The sequence below is a fragment of the Nicotiana tabacum genome, chromosome 19, assembly GCF_000715075.1.
Source record: "Nicotiana tabacum cultivar K326 chromosome 19, ASM71507v2, whole genome shotgun sequence".
NCBI classification, from domain to species: Eukaryota; Viridiplantae; Streptophyta; class Magnoliopsida; order Solanales; family Solanaceae; genus Nicotiana; species Nicotiana tabacum.
Window position 1 is genome coordinate 84,582,035 of NC_134098.1, and position 17,379 is coordinate 84,599,413.

At 35.5% G+C, this 17,379-nt stretch overlaps 1 protein-coding gene and 1 long non-coding RNA gene across 2 annotated transcripts; one reads left to right on the plus strand and one right to left on the minus strand.

Moving 5' to 3' along the window:
- Nucleotides 1–334: 334 nt before the first annotated feature.
- On the minus strand, nt 335–2,074 carry LOC107813769 (auxin-induced protein X10A-like). The gene is made up of 2 exons (XM_075239192.1): nt 1,825–2,074; nt 335–576 (listed from the first exon to the last, which is right to left on the minus strand). Exons 1-2 carry the CDS (start codon nt 2,072–2,074, stop codon nt 335–337), a joined length of 492 nt encoding a protein of 163 aa, XP_075095293.1.
- Nucleotides 2,075–12,517: 10,443 nt separating this feature from the next.
- LOC107813768 (uncharacterized) lies at nt 12,518–15,734 on the plus strand. The gene is made up of 4 exons (XR_001654419.2): nt 12,518–12,771; nt 12,894–13,018; nt 13,370–13,464; nt 14,668–15,734. It is a non-coding gene; the product is annotated as an uncharacterized LOC107813768 (long non-coding RNA).
- The last annotated feature ends 1,645 nt before the right edge of the window (nt 15,735–17,379 follow it).

The following is a 17,379-nucleotide window of genomic DNA, read 5'->3' on the forward strand; positions in this document are numbered from 1 at the left end:
GGCTTAATTCTGGCTCATAAATGGTTAACACATGAGGCTTGAGCACAAGTATTCTATGCGATGAATTATGGAAACATAAGGAGAGAATATTTCGATACTACAAAATGGAACCATCAATTAAAAAAGGTTCAATACTTCAATTTCTTTGAAGTAGAAAAAAAAAAACAAGTCATTACTGACATGGAGTAACAGTCGGTCTTTTTGGAGCTAAAGTTCACTAATCTACCTAGTCAGATAGTGGTAATTCTCCTCATTCTAGCATCAAAAATTGTTTTCTTTGTACAGAATGTATCCTGCTTTGCTACTCTACAAATTGTGAAAGCAAATTTCTTTATCAGTTCCTTAAACGAGAAGTGAGGTCGACGAAGACATCCTCAGTGCAGGGAATTGTGATACCACCCATTGGATGATCGAAACCAAATTCTTCCTCAGCTTGACAGAGCAATTCTTGAAATAAAAGTTGGCTCAAGAATGATATGGGGATCACAAATCTCTTCTTCTGCTCTTCCCCAATATATACAACAAAATATCCCTTGGGAACATCTCCAGATGTGGAATACTTCAAAACAATAGCATCTGAAGTAACATGGTTTTCATATCTTTAGTCCATATAAGATCAAGACATCAGGCCCTACCTTTTGTCTGAAGTTGGAACATAGCATTCATCACAATCTAATTTCCAAATAAGAGATGTAACCTAGTTGTGATTATTCACTTCCAAATATACACTTACACATTTCTTGTCATTGACAAGATGGAATATCCATAACAACATACCAATAGGACAAAGGGAAGTGGGATGTTTCACTTGCTTCCTAGCTTTGTCCTGAACCTAATCCAGAACATTTGGCTACTCTCATAACATCTATTAAAAATATCACAATTCTTAGTTGATTGGATATACCAAAAATTCTATTATGAGATATACTTTGGAGGAAAAAGCCGTGGAAACAGCCACTTGTAGAAATGCAGGGTAAGGTCGCATACAATAGACCCTTGTGGTCCGGCCCTTCCCGAACCCCGCGCATAGCGCGAGCTTAGTGCACCGGGCTGCCCTTTACTTTGGAGGAAAAACATATATGCCAAAAATATATTGTGTTGAAGTATTTAAAACACATATAGTTATGGGTTTGGATTCAATAACTTGCAACAAGCAACATTAGTTACTTCTAGATAGCCATAATTTTAAGGAACCGTAGAGTAAATACAGTTGTGCTAATCCATGCTTTTAGAAATAAGTTGACTTGAGTAAATACAATTCCTGTTTCTCATATCATAAGTCATTTAATCTGACGATTAAAACTTTTCAGATCAGAATTATAGTAAACCAAGCCAAATATTTGTTTTAAGAAGAGTGGAGAAGGAAAATGTCTGATGGAGTGTGATCTAATACTGTTACTTCATTGATGTTATGAAATTTCTATTGCAGATACAAATTTCTCTTTGTTGCCATTGCCCAAAATATTTCAGTGTTCAGGATAAGGTCACAGACTCACAAATAAGGTGTCTTTTCAGAAGCTCCAATTTTCATGTTATGAATAAATGGAGTCATGTAATTAAGAAATTTCTCCAACAAGAACATTGAAAAACCAATTGGCTAAAGGATGGATCTGAACAGACTTCATTTGCTAAAGAATATGATGCTTAAATCTTTACAAAATTTCATTCAATTGGGATCTACTGTTGCAGCTAACAGTAGCCCCCTCTATCTAATTTTCAGTGATATCGTATAAATGGTGTCTTTTCCTAAATCTTCTAATGTACAAACTGGAAGTCCAGGTTAGTTCTTTACAAAACTGTGAAAGCAAAAGCCTCAGATCCTACACAAGCGAGAAGTAAGATCAACGAACACATCCTCGCTACAGGGAATTGTGAGACCACCCATTGGATGATCAAAGCCAAATTCTTCCTCAGCTTGGCTAAGCAAGTCTTGAAATGCCGGTTGACTCAAGAATGATAATGGGATCACAAATCTCTCCTTTTGTTTCTCCCCAACATAAACAACAAAATGTCCCTTTGGAACATCTCCAGTTGTAGAAGACTTCTTGATTATACTAGGCATACGAATAGCCATTGTTGCTTAGCTCAATACAGATGAGAAAATAAGGAAAGATAATACTTAGTAAGGATCTTGAGATCAGAGAAAAGCTTTGTGTGGTTTCAGTTTTTCTGAGAGCTGTTATGGCGAACTCTTTTTTGTATGTGTTTATATAGATAGGGCAATGACAAGTTGTAGAATCCTAGTAATTCGCATTGAATAGGCATTATGCGTGGGCATAAAAACAATAGCACCTGAAGTATCACATGGTTTTGCCTTCCAACTCATTGTCATACTATTATTATACATTGAGAATCGTCTAAAAGCAGAAGGTTCCACTGATTTTCACAACAACAGACAGATGGAAACCTCATATTCTTGAAAATGGTATACTTAGGGACCACCTGGAGCCATTTCTTGATGTTTAATCAACAAGTTGTGGTCACTATTCCAATGGCTGATCATGAAATCTGAATCTATGAGGGGGCATATCCGGAGAATTTTAGACAAAATCTGATCGTCTATAGTGATAAAGCGATGACTCAGGATACGAGTTGGTTCTTATGACAAAAAACTGAATACTTATGGTTCCAAGTGGTGCTGCAGTTGAAGACTTCCACTATACCTATAAAATGGTCAAGTTAGGATCATAATTTTTTAAATAATAGAGATTTGGATAAGTTGGAATATTTCTCCTGTTTCATTTATCAACAAGAAGGTCATCATAGGCAATGTTTCTGGTCAAACAAGAGCAAAACCAACCAGTGTCTGCTATGTGTTGTGCCACTGCTGAGCATGTGTGGACCTCAACACTGATTATTTAGGAACACCAAGAGAAGAAATGTCTGAAGAATATACAAAGCTTATCTCTAATGGGGTGAGCAATTATAATAACGAATGAGTTGACTTGAACAACGCTTTTTGCTTGGTTCCATATGCGGTATCTCAAAGGAGAAGAAGCTTTCTCCAGAAATAAGCCTCGACTACTCCGACTAATTGTGGTAAAGATTAAAGCATATCTGGAGCACTTAGAACATAGTATATATGGGGGATAACACTGTTTCAGTACATATTAAAAGGTTCAGTTAATTAACAGATGATATCTAAAGTTCATAATGTTATGGGTTTGGATTCAATAACTTGCAAAGAAGCAACATTGCTTAGAGAACGAAATTGTCTAATGGAGTGTGATCTATTAAATGTTACTTGGTTGATATATTGAAACTTCTGTGGGAGAGAATGTAACGAACCGACCGGTCATTTTGAGCTCTAGCGCGTCGTCCGGCTGTTTGAGGCCATGAGCACCTTCATTTCAGGTATTATGACTGGTACGCGTGGTCGGAATTGAATGTCGGGGAGATCGGAGTTGATATTGGAAAGAAAATCCTCATTTCGAAAGCCTTAAGTTGGAAGAATTGACAAAGATTGGATTTTTGAGTAAACGACCTCGGAATCGGGATTTTAAGGTTCCAACAGGTTCGTATGATGATTTAGGACTTGGGCGTATGTCAAAGTCGGGTTTTGGGTGACCTGGGAGCGTTTCGGCGCCTATTGTGGAAGATAGCATCTTTAGAAGTATTTCATAAATTTGGGTTGAAATGCATTTCAATGTTATCGATATCCGTTTGGGATACTGAGTCTGAGAATAGTTCTGTATGGTGATTCTGGTATCGGGAGCGCGTCCGGAAGTGGATTTGGAGGTCTGTAGGTCATTCTAGAGTCATTTGGCGAAAGTTAGAAATTTGAAGATTTTGGGAAGTTTGACCGGAAGTGGACTTTTTGATATCGGGGTCAGATTCCGATTCCGGAAGTTGGAGTAGGACCGTAATGTCAAATATGACTTGTGTGCAAAATTTAAGGTCAATCGGACGTGATTTGATAGGTTTCGGCATCGAATGTGGAAGTTTGAAGTTCAAAAGTTCATTAAGCTTGAATTGGAGTGCGATTCATGGTTTTAGCATTGGTTGTTGTGAGTTGAAGGCTCGACTAAGTTCGTAATGTGTTTTGGAACTGGTTGATGTGATTAGACGGGGTCCCGGGGGCCTCGGGTGGATTCCGGATGGTTAACGGATTGAATTCGGCCTTATGAAGATTTACTAAGCCTGCTGTCATCTGGTGTAACCGCACCTGCGAGGTCTTGGCCGCAGGTGCGGAGCCGCAGAAGCGGCCAAAAGGGCGCAAATGCGATTTTGGTGGGGAAGTGCTGAGACCGCAGATGCGGTCATCTCGCCGCAGAAGCGAGACCGCACCTGCGGAAAGGAAGGCGCAGAAGCGAAAGTGGGCAACTGAGGGATTGACCGCAGAAGCGGAACATTTGCGCACCTGCGGAACCGCAGAAGCGGTCAAGTGACCGTAGGTGCGAGGATCGCTGGGCAGAGGAGGATTCTTATAAGCGGGACTTGGCCCATTTTTTCTCCCATTTTCATTTGGTTTGGGTGATTTTGGAGAGCTTCAAGGGAAAATTTTCTTCAAGCATCACAAGGTAAGTTGTTTCCATTGTTATAAGTTAAATACATGGTTTGTATAAGGATTTAAACATGAAAATTAGTAGAAATTGTGGGGTTTTGATAGAAAACCTAGAATTTGGTATTTTTGGATTTTTACCACGAATTTGCGCATGGAATTGGACATAAATTATATATTGGAGTTCGTGAGGTTATGGGTAAACAATAGGCCCTACCTTTAACTTAGTATGTTCTAGTAAGCATTTATTTTTCAAAAAATATGTATTTATCCATCACCACATACCAATAGAACAAAAGGAAGTGGGATGTTCCTGCAGGTGCTTCCAAACATGGCCCTGAACTTAATCCAATAAATGTGGCTAATCTTAACTCTTGGATAAAATTTATGAGTGGAGGTCTCAGAAATGCTAGACAAATTAATGCTGACAGCTTGGAGTGCGGGCACTGTTAACTTGTGTTGCAGTTTGCCAGGAGATTCTAAAGTAAAAAATGATTCTTTAAGATCTCACAACTGCTAATCCATGCTTTTAGAAATAAGTTGACTTAAGTAAATACAATTCCTGTTTCTCATATCATAAGTCATTTAATCTCATCTTTCACAGGGTCAATTTGGGCCAATTTTTCGCGCCCGATTGAAACTGCGCGACAGCAACCTGACACTCAAGTTACTCAGCCTTTCCCAACACTTAGCCAACTTTTCATCAAGTTTGGCTTCCCACAAGATTCGGCAGCAACATAAAGAAAACACCATCAGATAATGGAAAAACCCAACCTTTGTATTAATCACAAAATATACAAAGGGCCACTACTAGAAATTCGGCAAAAACCGATCAAGGTCGACCGACCAACTTTGATCGGTCAAAAAACCGACCAAAGTTGGTCGGTTTTTCAAAATTTTTTTTTTTTTTTTTTTTACGAAACCGAACAACTTTGGTCGGTTTTCTTTGGCGCAAAATTGCGGAAATCTATTTTTGAGTCCCGTGAAATTTATGTTTCAAGAAACCGACCAACTTTGGTCGGTTTTTCAATTAAAATAAATAAAAATTAATATTAAAAAAAGACCAAAATTGATCGGTTAATTTGGCAGGTCATTTAAAAAAACCGACCAACTTTGGTCGGTAATTTTACTTTTAATAAAACCGACCAACTTTGGTCGGTTATTTTCGTGCGAAAATACAATTAAAGAATATAAATCAAATAAAAGACAGTCTTAAAACAAAATGTACCAATAGTCTAGTGGTAGAATAGTATTCTGCCACAGTATAAATCCCAGTTCGATTCCCAGATGGTGAATCTTTTTATTACATAAATAAATACTGACCAACTTTGGTCGGGTTTTTTTCAATATTTTTTTTTTTTGAATTTAATTGACCGACCAAAGTAGGTCGGTAATTTCCAACCAACTTTGGTCGGTATTCCTTTTCGACCACAAAAATACCGTCCACACGTAAATAGTCGCATTTTGGTCGGTTTTTGGCCATTATCTACCAATGTTGGTCGGTTTTTACCGGATTTCTAGTAGTGGACCTCTCTTTGCCATGAACACAATCCGTTCACAGCCCACTTCGTCTGGCCAAATCACAAATAGATCTTGTCACACTAAGACGTGCCAACGCCCCAGCCTTAGCCCACTTTTATAAACACTTAGAAACCCTCACATTTCCCTCTTGTTTCCCACTTTGCTATGAACACAAGTCGTTCATAGCTACTAAGACGTAATATGACCAAATTTTCATGACATTTGCCATGACATAATATCTATTATAACAAATTCGTGGTTCATGACATAATATCCATTATAACAAATTTGTGGATCATGACATTTGCCATGACATAATATCCATTATTAGGCCAAGGATTTCTTGCTATAAATAGAGGAGTTTCTCCTCATTTGTAAATACACCAATTCAAGAGATTTTCACTCTTGTCTTTCTTTCTCCTCCTTTATTTCATTATAGAGTATTTTGTAAGAGAGTGAGTGTTGGGAAACACTTGTGTGAACCCTTTCTTTGGAGTGATCTTGTGAGGTTATTCTCTTGGGGTATTTGGGATTAATTAGAGTATTTACTCTAATTTTGTACTCTCTTTTGTACTCTTGTTGGTATAGTAAAATTGCTCCTCTCCGCTTGTGGACGTAGGTCACCTTGACCGAACCACGTTAAATTTGTGTCTTTTTTATCTTCTTTAATTGTCATTATTATCAACTTGCATTGTCTTTTTTATTATCATTATAACGTTGTTTGGCTAAATTTCGCACTACCCGATTTTCCGATCCTAACAAATTAGTATCAGAGGCAGATCTAACCGGGTTAGTTTAAATAGCCAAAATGACTCTAACAAAATCTTATGTTGAGAAATTTGACCGAAGTGCAAACTTCAAAATGTGGCAATTAAAGATAGAAGCTATCCTAATTCAGGATGGCTTAGATTTGGCACTGCAAGGAAAGGAGAAGATGTCGGATAAAATGACGGACGAGAAGTTTGCCGTCATAGATAAAAAGGCAAAAGCATGTATTAGTTTAAATCTTTCAAATGAGGTTTTGTGTGAAGTTGCAGCAAAAAGCTCAGCCAAAGGCATATGGGAAAAGCTTAAAACCATATATATGAAAAGAACAGTAGAAAACAGGCTTTACCTAAAGCAAAAACTCTACAATTTTCGTATGGCTAAAGGTACCTCTATACTTACACATCTTGATACTTTTGATTCTCTTCTTATGGATTTAAGTAACATAGATGCTGAAATCAAAGAGGAGGATCAAGTTGTGTTATTGCTTGTTTCTTTACCCTAGTCGTTTAAACATATAAGAGATAGTATGCTTTATGAAAAGGATAATATCTCATATAAAGATATCAAATCTATTTTAAAATCAAAAGAACAAATATATAGAGATATTACTGGGAAAACTAGTGGGAATGAAGGGGAAGGCTTATTCATAAGAGGTAGATCCAATAAGAAAGATTCAAGTAGTGAGAAACCTAAATCAAGGTCAAAATCTAGATGCAGAAATGTCATGTGCAAATATTGTCACAAGAAAAGTCACATTATTTCTGAATGCTTTAAATTGAAAAACAAAGAAAAGCATATAGAAAAGAAAAATGAGCACAAAAATACTGACACTACCGAAGCAAGTGTAGGTGATGATGAGACTGAGGGAACTATTTTTTTAGTAACTAATAATAGTTTCAAATCTAAACAATGAGTGGATTTTAGATTCGGGTTGTTCTTATCATATGTGTCCCAGTCGAGATTTATTTACAACATATGAATCTATTAGAGATGGAGTTGTCTTGATGGGCAACAATGATGCCTGCAAAGTTATTGAAAAAGGTATAGTCCAAATTAAATTGCACGATGGTGTGGTGAGAACTCTCACCGATGTTAGACACATTCCTGACTTGAAGAAAAATCTCATCTCTTTGAGTACTCTAGAATCTCTTGGGTGCAAGTACACAGGTGAAGGTGGAGTTCTGAAAATTTCTCACGGTGCTCTTGTGATTATGAAAGCACGCAGATCTGGTATGTTATATACTCTTTTGGGATCTACTGTTACAGCTGCTGCTGCAGTTTCAATATCTGAAAAATCAGATTCTGACATCACCAAATTGTGGCATATGCGATTGGGGCTTATGAGTGAAAAAGGTCTTTCCATCCTCAGCAAAAGAGGTATCTTATGTGGCCAAAGTACTGGAAATATGGAGTTCTGTGAACATTGTGTGTTCGGGAAGCAGAAAAGAGTCAGCTTCAAATCTCTAGCGATTCATAGAACAAAAGGTATTTTGGATTACATTCATTCAGATCTTTGGGGTCCTTCACGTACCCATCAAAAAGTGGTGCCAAGTACATGTTAACTTTCATTGATGATTATTCAAGGAAAGTTTGGGTTTATTTCCTGAAAAATAAAAGTGATGTTTTCTTAAATTTCAAACAATGGAAAGTTTTGATTGAGAAGCAAACAGGAAAACAGGTTAAGCTGCTTAGAACAGATAATGGCTTGGAATTTTGTAATGATGAATTCAACAAATTTTGCAAGAACGAAGGAATTGCTTGACATCGTACTGTGAGAATGACAACTCAGCAAAATGGTGTGGCAGAAAGGATGAATAGAACTCTTTTGGAAAGGACTCGTTGCATGATTTCAAATGCTGGGTTGACAAACGCCTTTTGGGCAGAAGCTATCTCTACAGCTTGTTATATTGTCAACCGAGCTCCTTCTGCATCTTTGAACTTTAAGACTCCAGAGAAAATGTGGTCAGGTACTCCTGCTAATTATTATGATTTAAAGATATTTGGTTGCCCTGCATACATGCATGCAAATGATGAAAAATTAGAGCCAAGGGCTAAAAAGTGCATTTTCCTTGGGTATGCATCTGGGGTGAAAGGATACCGACTATGGTATCCTGATCCCACGGCACCAAAATTTATAATTAGCAGAGATGTAACCTTTGATGAATCCTCTATGTTACATTCTAGAAAAGAGTCTTCTAGTTCTTGTAATACAGATAAAGGAAAGAGTACACAGAACCAGGTGGAGATTGAGATTGGCATTCCTTCTAAGCCAAGCTCATCAACTTTGGAGCAAAATACAGTTGAAACTCCTGAATTTGAGACAGAAGTTGAAATTCCTGAGGTTGAGACTCCTGAAGTTGAACCAGAAGAAGAGGAGTATTCTATAGCCAAACATAGACCAAGAATAGAAGGTAAACAACCATTAAGATTTGGAGATTATGTTGCATTTGATTTTTCAGTTGCACAGGAAACTGAAAAAATTGGAGAACTATCAAAATATTCAGAAGCAGTTTCTGGTGCTGACTCGGCCAAGTGACTGATTGCAATGAATGAAGAAATTGAGTCTCCCCACAAGAATGGTACTTGGTCTCTTGAGAAGCCGCCATCAGGAAAAAGAATTGTTGGTTGCAAATGGGTCTTCAAGAAAAAGGATGGCATTTCAGGGGTTGAATATGCGAGGTATAAGGCACGATTAGTTGCAAAGGGCTATAGTCATGTACAAGGAGTTGAATTTAATGATATTTTCTCACCTGTTGTTAAACATGACTCTATTCGTGTCTTGCTTGCCTTCGTTGCCATGTATGATTTGGAATTAGAAAAACTTGATGTTAAGACAACTTTCTTACATAGCGAACTTGAGGAACAAATATACATGCATCAACCCGAAGGATTTGAAATTGAAGGAAAAGAAGATCATGTTTGCTTGTTGAAGAAATTCTTATACGGATTAAAGCAGTCTCCAAGACAATGGTTTAATATGATGATTTGATCAAATTTCAGATCATAATCATCCCTACATTTAGTAAGTGATCAAGAGAAATTTTAATAAACCGAGCCAGAGATTTGTTTTAAGAAGAGCAGAGAACGAAATTGTCTAATGGAGTGTGATCTATTAAATGTTACTTCGTTGATATATTGAAACTTCTGTTGCAGATATAAAGGTTTATTCGCCATAATTGCCAAAAATTATTTCGGTGATCAGGATAAAGTTACAGAGAAGGTGTCTTCTTTAGAAGCTCCATTTACATTGTTATAAAGAAAATGAAGTCATGTAAAGAAATTTGTTCAATAAGAATACTGATAAATCAATTGGCTAAAGAATGTCTCTAAACTGATACTTATCATTTGCTAAAGAATGTGTTGTTTGTCTCATTGACATCAGCTACTAAAAATTACATTCAAAAGTGGGATGTGTAGTACTGTTGCAGCTGACAGCAGCCCTCTCTATCTGATTTTCAGTGGTATGGTTCTAACTTCTAATAATGTGTCTTTCCAGGTTAGTTCTTTACAAAACTGTGAAAACAAAAGCCTCAGATCCTACTCAAGCGAGAAGTAAGATCAATGAAGACATCCTCGCCGCAGGGAATTGTGACACCACCCATAGGATGATCAAAACCAAATTCTTCCTCAGCTTGACTAAGCAAGTCTTGAAATAAAGGTTGACTCAAGAACGATATGGGGATTACAAATCTCTTCTTCTGCTTCTCCCCAACATAAACCGCAAAGTGGCCCTTCGGAACATCTCCAGTTGTAGAAGACTTCTTGATTATACGAGGCATACAGATAGCCATGGTCGTTTAGTTCAATATAGTAGCTCGATGAGCAAAGCTTTCAATGGTTTCAAGTTTTACTGAGTGTTGTGGTGATAGAGGCTTTCTTTTCATGGGTTTATATAGATAGGGCAATGACAAGTTGTAGAATCCTAGTAATTTGCATTGAATAGGCCTTATGTGGGCACCAACTTAAGACAATAGCACCTGAAGTATCACATGGCTTTGCCTTCCAACTCATTATCATACTATTTAGACTTCGGAATTAGTCTAAAGCAGAAGGTCCCACTGATTTTCACAACAAAGAACAGATTCATGTAACCTCATCTTCTTGAAAATGGTACACTTAGGGACCACCTCTAGCCATTACTGGATCTTAAATCAACAAGTTGTAGCCAGAATTCCAATGATTGATCATAAAATACGAATCTATAAAGGCATATCCTGAAAACTTTAGACAAAATCTGATCATCCATAGTGGTAAAGCGACGGCTCAGGGTACAAGTTGCTTCTTATGACCAAAAACTAGTCTTATGGTTCCAACTAGTGCTGCAGTTGAATACTTATAAAATGGAAAAATTTGCATGGTTTATTACTTGAAATAATAGAGAATTGGATAATGTTAGAATATTTCTCCAGATTCATTTGTCAATAAGAAGGTCAAATAAGAGCAAAACTAACCAGTGTCTACTTATGTTGTGCCACTGCTGAGCAAGTGTGGACCTCAGCACTAACTTTGTGGGAAACAACCAAGAGAAGAAATGTCTGAAGAATATTAGAAGCTTATATCTAAAGCGGTGTAGCAATTATGATAATGGACTGGTACTAATCCACAAGAATAGCATGCTGGCTTAAACTTGTCAAGAAAAATCATTTGGCACAGCGCACCTTGAATTGATCAGATTTTATAAATCGAATGATGAGTTGACTTTGAACAGCACTTTTTTTGAATTGAGAATCTAAATTCATATACCAAACTTAACATTTTAAGAATTTATGGACAGCCAGCCCTATGGCCTGTATGCTTTAGTAACCTAAGATCAAATATGTGCATTCTTTCCAGTTTACCCGGCTATCCTCTTTGCACTTCCTTGTTTTTCAATATTTTCAAGCACAGAATACTGAAATTTCAATAATCTTAATTAAATAGTTTAATTTTGTCCTAAGGAGTTTTCAAATGCTTGCACCATATCCACTAATTCCTCAGTTAATATAGCCTTACATGAAAATGTAGAAGCTCAATTTGAAGTTAGAAAGAGAAAGCATCTTTGTTTAGAGGCATAATAAATCCAGTTTGGTATACTTCTCTTTGGTTAATCAATTTCCCAGTCATAACAAGAAGCTAAGAAATTGCTGAAATACTAATTTTGTGAGAGCAGACTGGTCCAGGACATTAATTTGAACTTGAATCTGGTCCAAGCTGAAAAATAAATAGAAAATCTTAGTGTTAAAAAAAGTTGATTATGAAACAATGCGCATCCACTTATGAAACAAAGCATTTGGTATACTAAACCATTTTCAAGAAGATAAATCTGAACCAGGTTTCATGAATCTGTTCTTAAAACTTATGCGCATTATTAACTACTGATTCAGGATTATCTTTAGGAAAACAAAGCTCTTTGCATTTGAGCTTCGCATGTTAATAGGAAACTGTGGGGCAAGCACGGTAGCTTTTATCACATTATCTAGTTATTTTTATTGTTCAGTTGGATTTGTTGCTTCTCAAATACTGCAGTTGAGCCACAAGAAAAAAGACTTATTGTTGTATTTCACTTGATTCTGGCTTAAGATTGATAGCAAACCATGAGACTTGAAAATTTGGAACCATAAGGAGAAAATACCAATGTAACTGAATGGAGCCAATCTATATATATATATTTGAGAGACTTAAGTCCGGTTACGTATAGCGTTTTTCTTCTCTCAATTTTTTTTGTGCTTCCTCCTATTTTTTCTCTTTTATATCTAAAAAAGTGAATGGTTAAATTATTTGGGAAACCCAAACGTTTCCTCTTATAATGGTTTCCAATCGTTTCTAACAAACCCTTTATTCTGCTGCTACTCTCTTTTCCATGGGAAAAAAGTTATTACTCTTTCCTTTCTTTGCAATTTGGACAACCCTAGCCAATGTCAAAATTGCATCACATGTGGTGATCTGAATTGAAATCCAATAGTTGCCATTCAAGTTGGTAACTTAAGCGACAAAAAAGGCTGGTAAATATTTTTGCTTTTTAAAAAAATATCAAAAACTGAAAGTGTATTTTCCAGATTGTTCTTCATTTTTTTCTCTCTTGATTTTTTTTAATTGGAAAAACAATTTTTGATTGTGATTTCAGTAGATGTTGTCACAACAATTTCAAGCTTTTCGTCACTTGGCCTCACTTTTTTGGTGCTTCAATCACAAAGGAGAAGAGAAGTATTTTTTTTCCAGTAAAAGATCAACCACTATTATCATTACTTGGTAATGTTTTCCCTCTCCCCTTTCTCTTCTAAGTTAATTTTTGCACCAAGATCTATTTCTACTTAATTACTGTGTCTACTGCCCGAATTTGCTTCACTTAGACACTAACATAAACTTGCGAGTAATAGTTTTAATGATACATATTTTATTGTTCCCACCTGATGTTTACATCAACTCAGAGAACATCTAATATGTTTCTTTACATAATCTGTTAGCACTTACTTATATTCGATCAATATGAATTTTTAGATGGAAAGTAGACAAATGCATATTAATTTTGCTGATTCTTTTGCCGATCTTATTTTATTTGATTTTTGTGATAAATGGCAAATGACGTTGATTTTGTGACAGACAAATAGTGTTGATTTGTGACAAAGTTTAACATCGGAAGCACAAGGTAGACCGGTGGTAGTGATGGTGGCTCTACCCCTACTTCTTCCATTGAGGTTTGTCCTTTGGGTAATTCCATAAAAAATGATATTTCTGTATTTTTTTTACTTTTCTTGAATTTATTGGTTTATACTTTTTGGTTGGATTGTATAAGGATCATGTTTTTTTTTAGGATACCCATTAGAAATAAGCCTTCTGGAGTGTTTTACCTTTTTGAGCAGCTTGATTTTGATAATAATGATTGAGAACCCTGAAACTTTACTTTAAGTGCAGTAAATTTGATAATCTCTTTCTTACGGTTGATATGTCATTTGTTTATACAAATTTTGGACCCAAATGAAGATACATTATGTGCTATTCAAATGGAAATACATTCTCCGCTTATTTATCATCATTTAAAGTCTTTCAAAAATCTATTTATCTTTCTTCTTAAATATTTTGCCTTTGTTCTATTTTCTAGATATATTGATTTATTATTTAAAAGAAAAAAACTAATTTGATATATCTCTTCTAAATACGCGTCCAATTTAAATAAGTAACCTCTACCTGTGATCCTTCCTCCATTTAAACTTATTATTTCATAACTTAATTACTTCCATATTCATCTGTTTAGATTGCTCATTATTTTGATTCGCTTCTAATGTGTGTTCCTTTGTTGTTCAAGTCTACTGCTTGACTTTTGAGGTTTTGGTACTAATACCTGCGTTTCAAAAGATTTATTTTTTGGATTGACATTGCTACATTCATTGATATGGATTTAGAAGTTTCACTTTTTCATCACTTTTCAACATGATCAAAGGGCCATGAGCCCATGAGAGTCTCGTAAGGTTTAATTGATACAACCTTTTGTTTTCCTTATTGGTTGGTATGTATATATTTTGCTGCTTCCTGCATTTCTTTGTTAGTTTACACCAGTCAATCATTACAAATTTGAGAATGGATATTTCTTAAGATCTCTACACAGAGTTTCTTGCTCTTTAGTTATCCTAATTATGAGTTTATGTTTTGATGTTAAATAATATTCTAGATTCCATCTTTGGTATGACTTTGCGTTTATTGGATTTTCTTTTTGGTTGTTTATTTTTTGTATTTATAGTTTAAGTTGCGTAATTGTGTAGGAATATGTCTTTTATGAATGTTAGAATTGGATACATTCATCATTATGCTATTCAAATTTAGTACAAAGTTTTTGCACTTCAATTGGTGTTTTATCTCATGTGTCTCTGTATTAAATTTTTTTTTTTCACTTTTTATATCAGGTTTTGAGAGAGTATGAGTCGCTAGGGGTACTCCGGTGAAATTCTTTACTCTTTGTCATTTTCCATTCCATTTGGATTTCACAGTGTTCGTCTTCAAATTGATATTCGGTTTTGGCAAGGTATGAGTTTAAGTATATGGATTTGGGTGAAACTTTTATATCTTCTTCTTCTTCTTCCTCCTCATCCTCCTTACCATTTGGATGTCACAATATTTTTTTGAGAGTGATTTGTAAGAGACAGAGATTGAAAAAAGGAAAACTAAGATAATTATGTTACGTTGTATGATTGTTGAAAAGATAGAAAGCACAATTAATACGAATTATCACTCTCTTCACCTTTCCTTCTTAAGGTAATAATCCAAATAGTGACTAACTACAAAAAAAATTGGATGAAGAAAGAAAAAAAGAAAGAAAGATATGAAGTGGCAGGGAGGGGAGAGGGGGTGGGTGCAAAAGAATCCAAACAGGGTTTCAAAGACAATAGATCGGATACTTAAAGTGGAAAAATACGTAGGTTTCTTATGATATTCAGCAGTAGTACATAAGCCTTGATAGAAACGTAGCAAAACACATTTTTTCAGTCTATTTTTCAAAACATTTCAATATCATCAAATAATCAATAATTTATTTATTATCTCTTTTGGATATGCATTGTATATGATTTTATTCTCATCTCTGTGTGTGTTTCCTCACTTGGTGTTTCGAGCTTATTTTGGCAGTAGCGGGGACGGTGTTGATATCTCTATTTTTAGCCTATCAATTTAATAGCATGTAAGCTTTCTTTCTAATCATAGATCTCATGGGTTACATGTTAGTTTCCTCGAACATACTTTTAGACCTCTGTCGTTTATATAGCTCTATGCTCTGTTCGCAGCGAGTGAGAAAAATTATTAGTAGCTCCATTTCATGTGTAAGGTCTAGAAGTTCAAATGATCATTTGATTGATGCCCCGTCTAATGGGTTAGAGTTCAGACTTATATTGCTTCCATGTTAAAAATGAGAGTTGAATCCAAAGGTTTAAAGGATTTCAAGGGATCAAAAAGCTCGAGTACCTTATAGCTTTATGATTCCTTGATCTTTGTTTTGTTCGATATTGTACAATACTTGATAATTAATATTATTCAAGTACAAAAAGTAAACCTTTAATATTCTGACAAGGTTTTCCCTAAATTAGATGTGCTGATCGAGAACTCTTCCTGTTACCTTCTCCATGTCTTATTAATCTTGAAGTTGAATGTTCTGCACTCAGTATTAAAGTATAGAGGATCTCTTGGTTTTTTGCTTGATATTTCGTAACATAGAGTATATTTATAGTGCGGTCTTACTTGGATGATGTTACTGCAACTTATTAACGAAATACGTACTTTTTTTATACAGGGCTACAACTGAACATTCAAATAATTACCCTCAAAGCAATAACAAACTGTGAGACACTCGAGAAATGGGAAATAATCATGTAGTAAATATTACAAAGACCATAAACAACTTACAAAAAGTGTGACAAGAAACAATGAAGTCTTGTAACTTTTGTTGAAAAAAAATGCATATATGCTTGGATTATGTGATGATTATAACTCTGACAAGACCATATATGCATTTTTTTTCAACAAAAGTTACAAGACTTCATTGTTTCTTGTCAGACTTTTTGTAAGTTGTTTATGGTCTTTGTAATATTTACTACATGATTATTTCCCATTTCTCGAGCGTCTCACAGTTTGTTATTGCTTTGAGGGTAATTATTTGAATGTTCAGTTGTAGCCCTGTATAAAAAAAGTACGTATTTCGTTAATAAGTTGCAGTAACATCATCCAAGTAAGACCGCACTATAAATATACTCTATGTTACGAAATATCAAGCAAAAAACCAAGAGATCCTCTATACTTTAATACTGAGTGCAGAACATTCAACTTCAAGATTAATAAGACATGGAGAAGGTAACAGGAAGAGTTCTCGATCAGCAAGATGTTAACTACTGATTCAGGATTATCTTTAGGAAAACAAAGCTCTTTGCATTTGATTATACGAGGCATACGGATAGCCATAGTCGTTTAGTTCAATATAGTAGATGACCAAATAATGAATGAAAGATAAATTGCTGAGAGCTGTGGTGGTAGAGGCTTCATTGTATGTGTTTATATAGGCCAATGACAAGATGTTGAATCCTAATGATTTGCATTGAATATGCATTTTCTATAGGCACCAGTTAAATATAACTTGGGTAGTTAAGTTTTGGTGTGGCACTGTTTAAAGACAATAGCACATGAACTAACACATGGTTATGCCTTCCAACTAATTATCAAACTATTTAGACAATGAAATTATGTCTATAAGCAGAAGTCCGGACTGATTTTCACAACAAAGGACAGATCCAAGAAACATCATCTTCTTGAAAATGGTTTAGCTAGGGATCACATGGATCCATTTATTGATGTCAAATCAACAAGTTGTAGTCAGCATTCCAATGACTGATCATCATTCATGAAATTTCGAATCTATGATGGCATATATATCCTGAGAAATTTAGACAAAATCTGATCATATATAGTGCTAAAGCGATGACTCAACATACAAGTTGGTTCTTTTGACCAAACCTAGTCTTATGCTTCCAACTAGTGTTGCAGTTGAGTATTTATAAAATGGTTAAATTAGCGATAAAGCTAGACTATTTCTATTGGAAATAATAGAGAATTGGATAAAACTAGAATATTTCTCC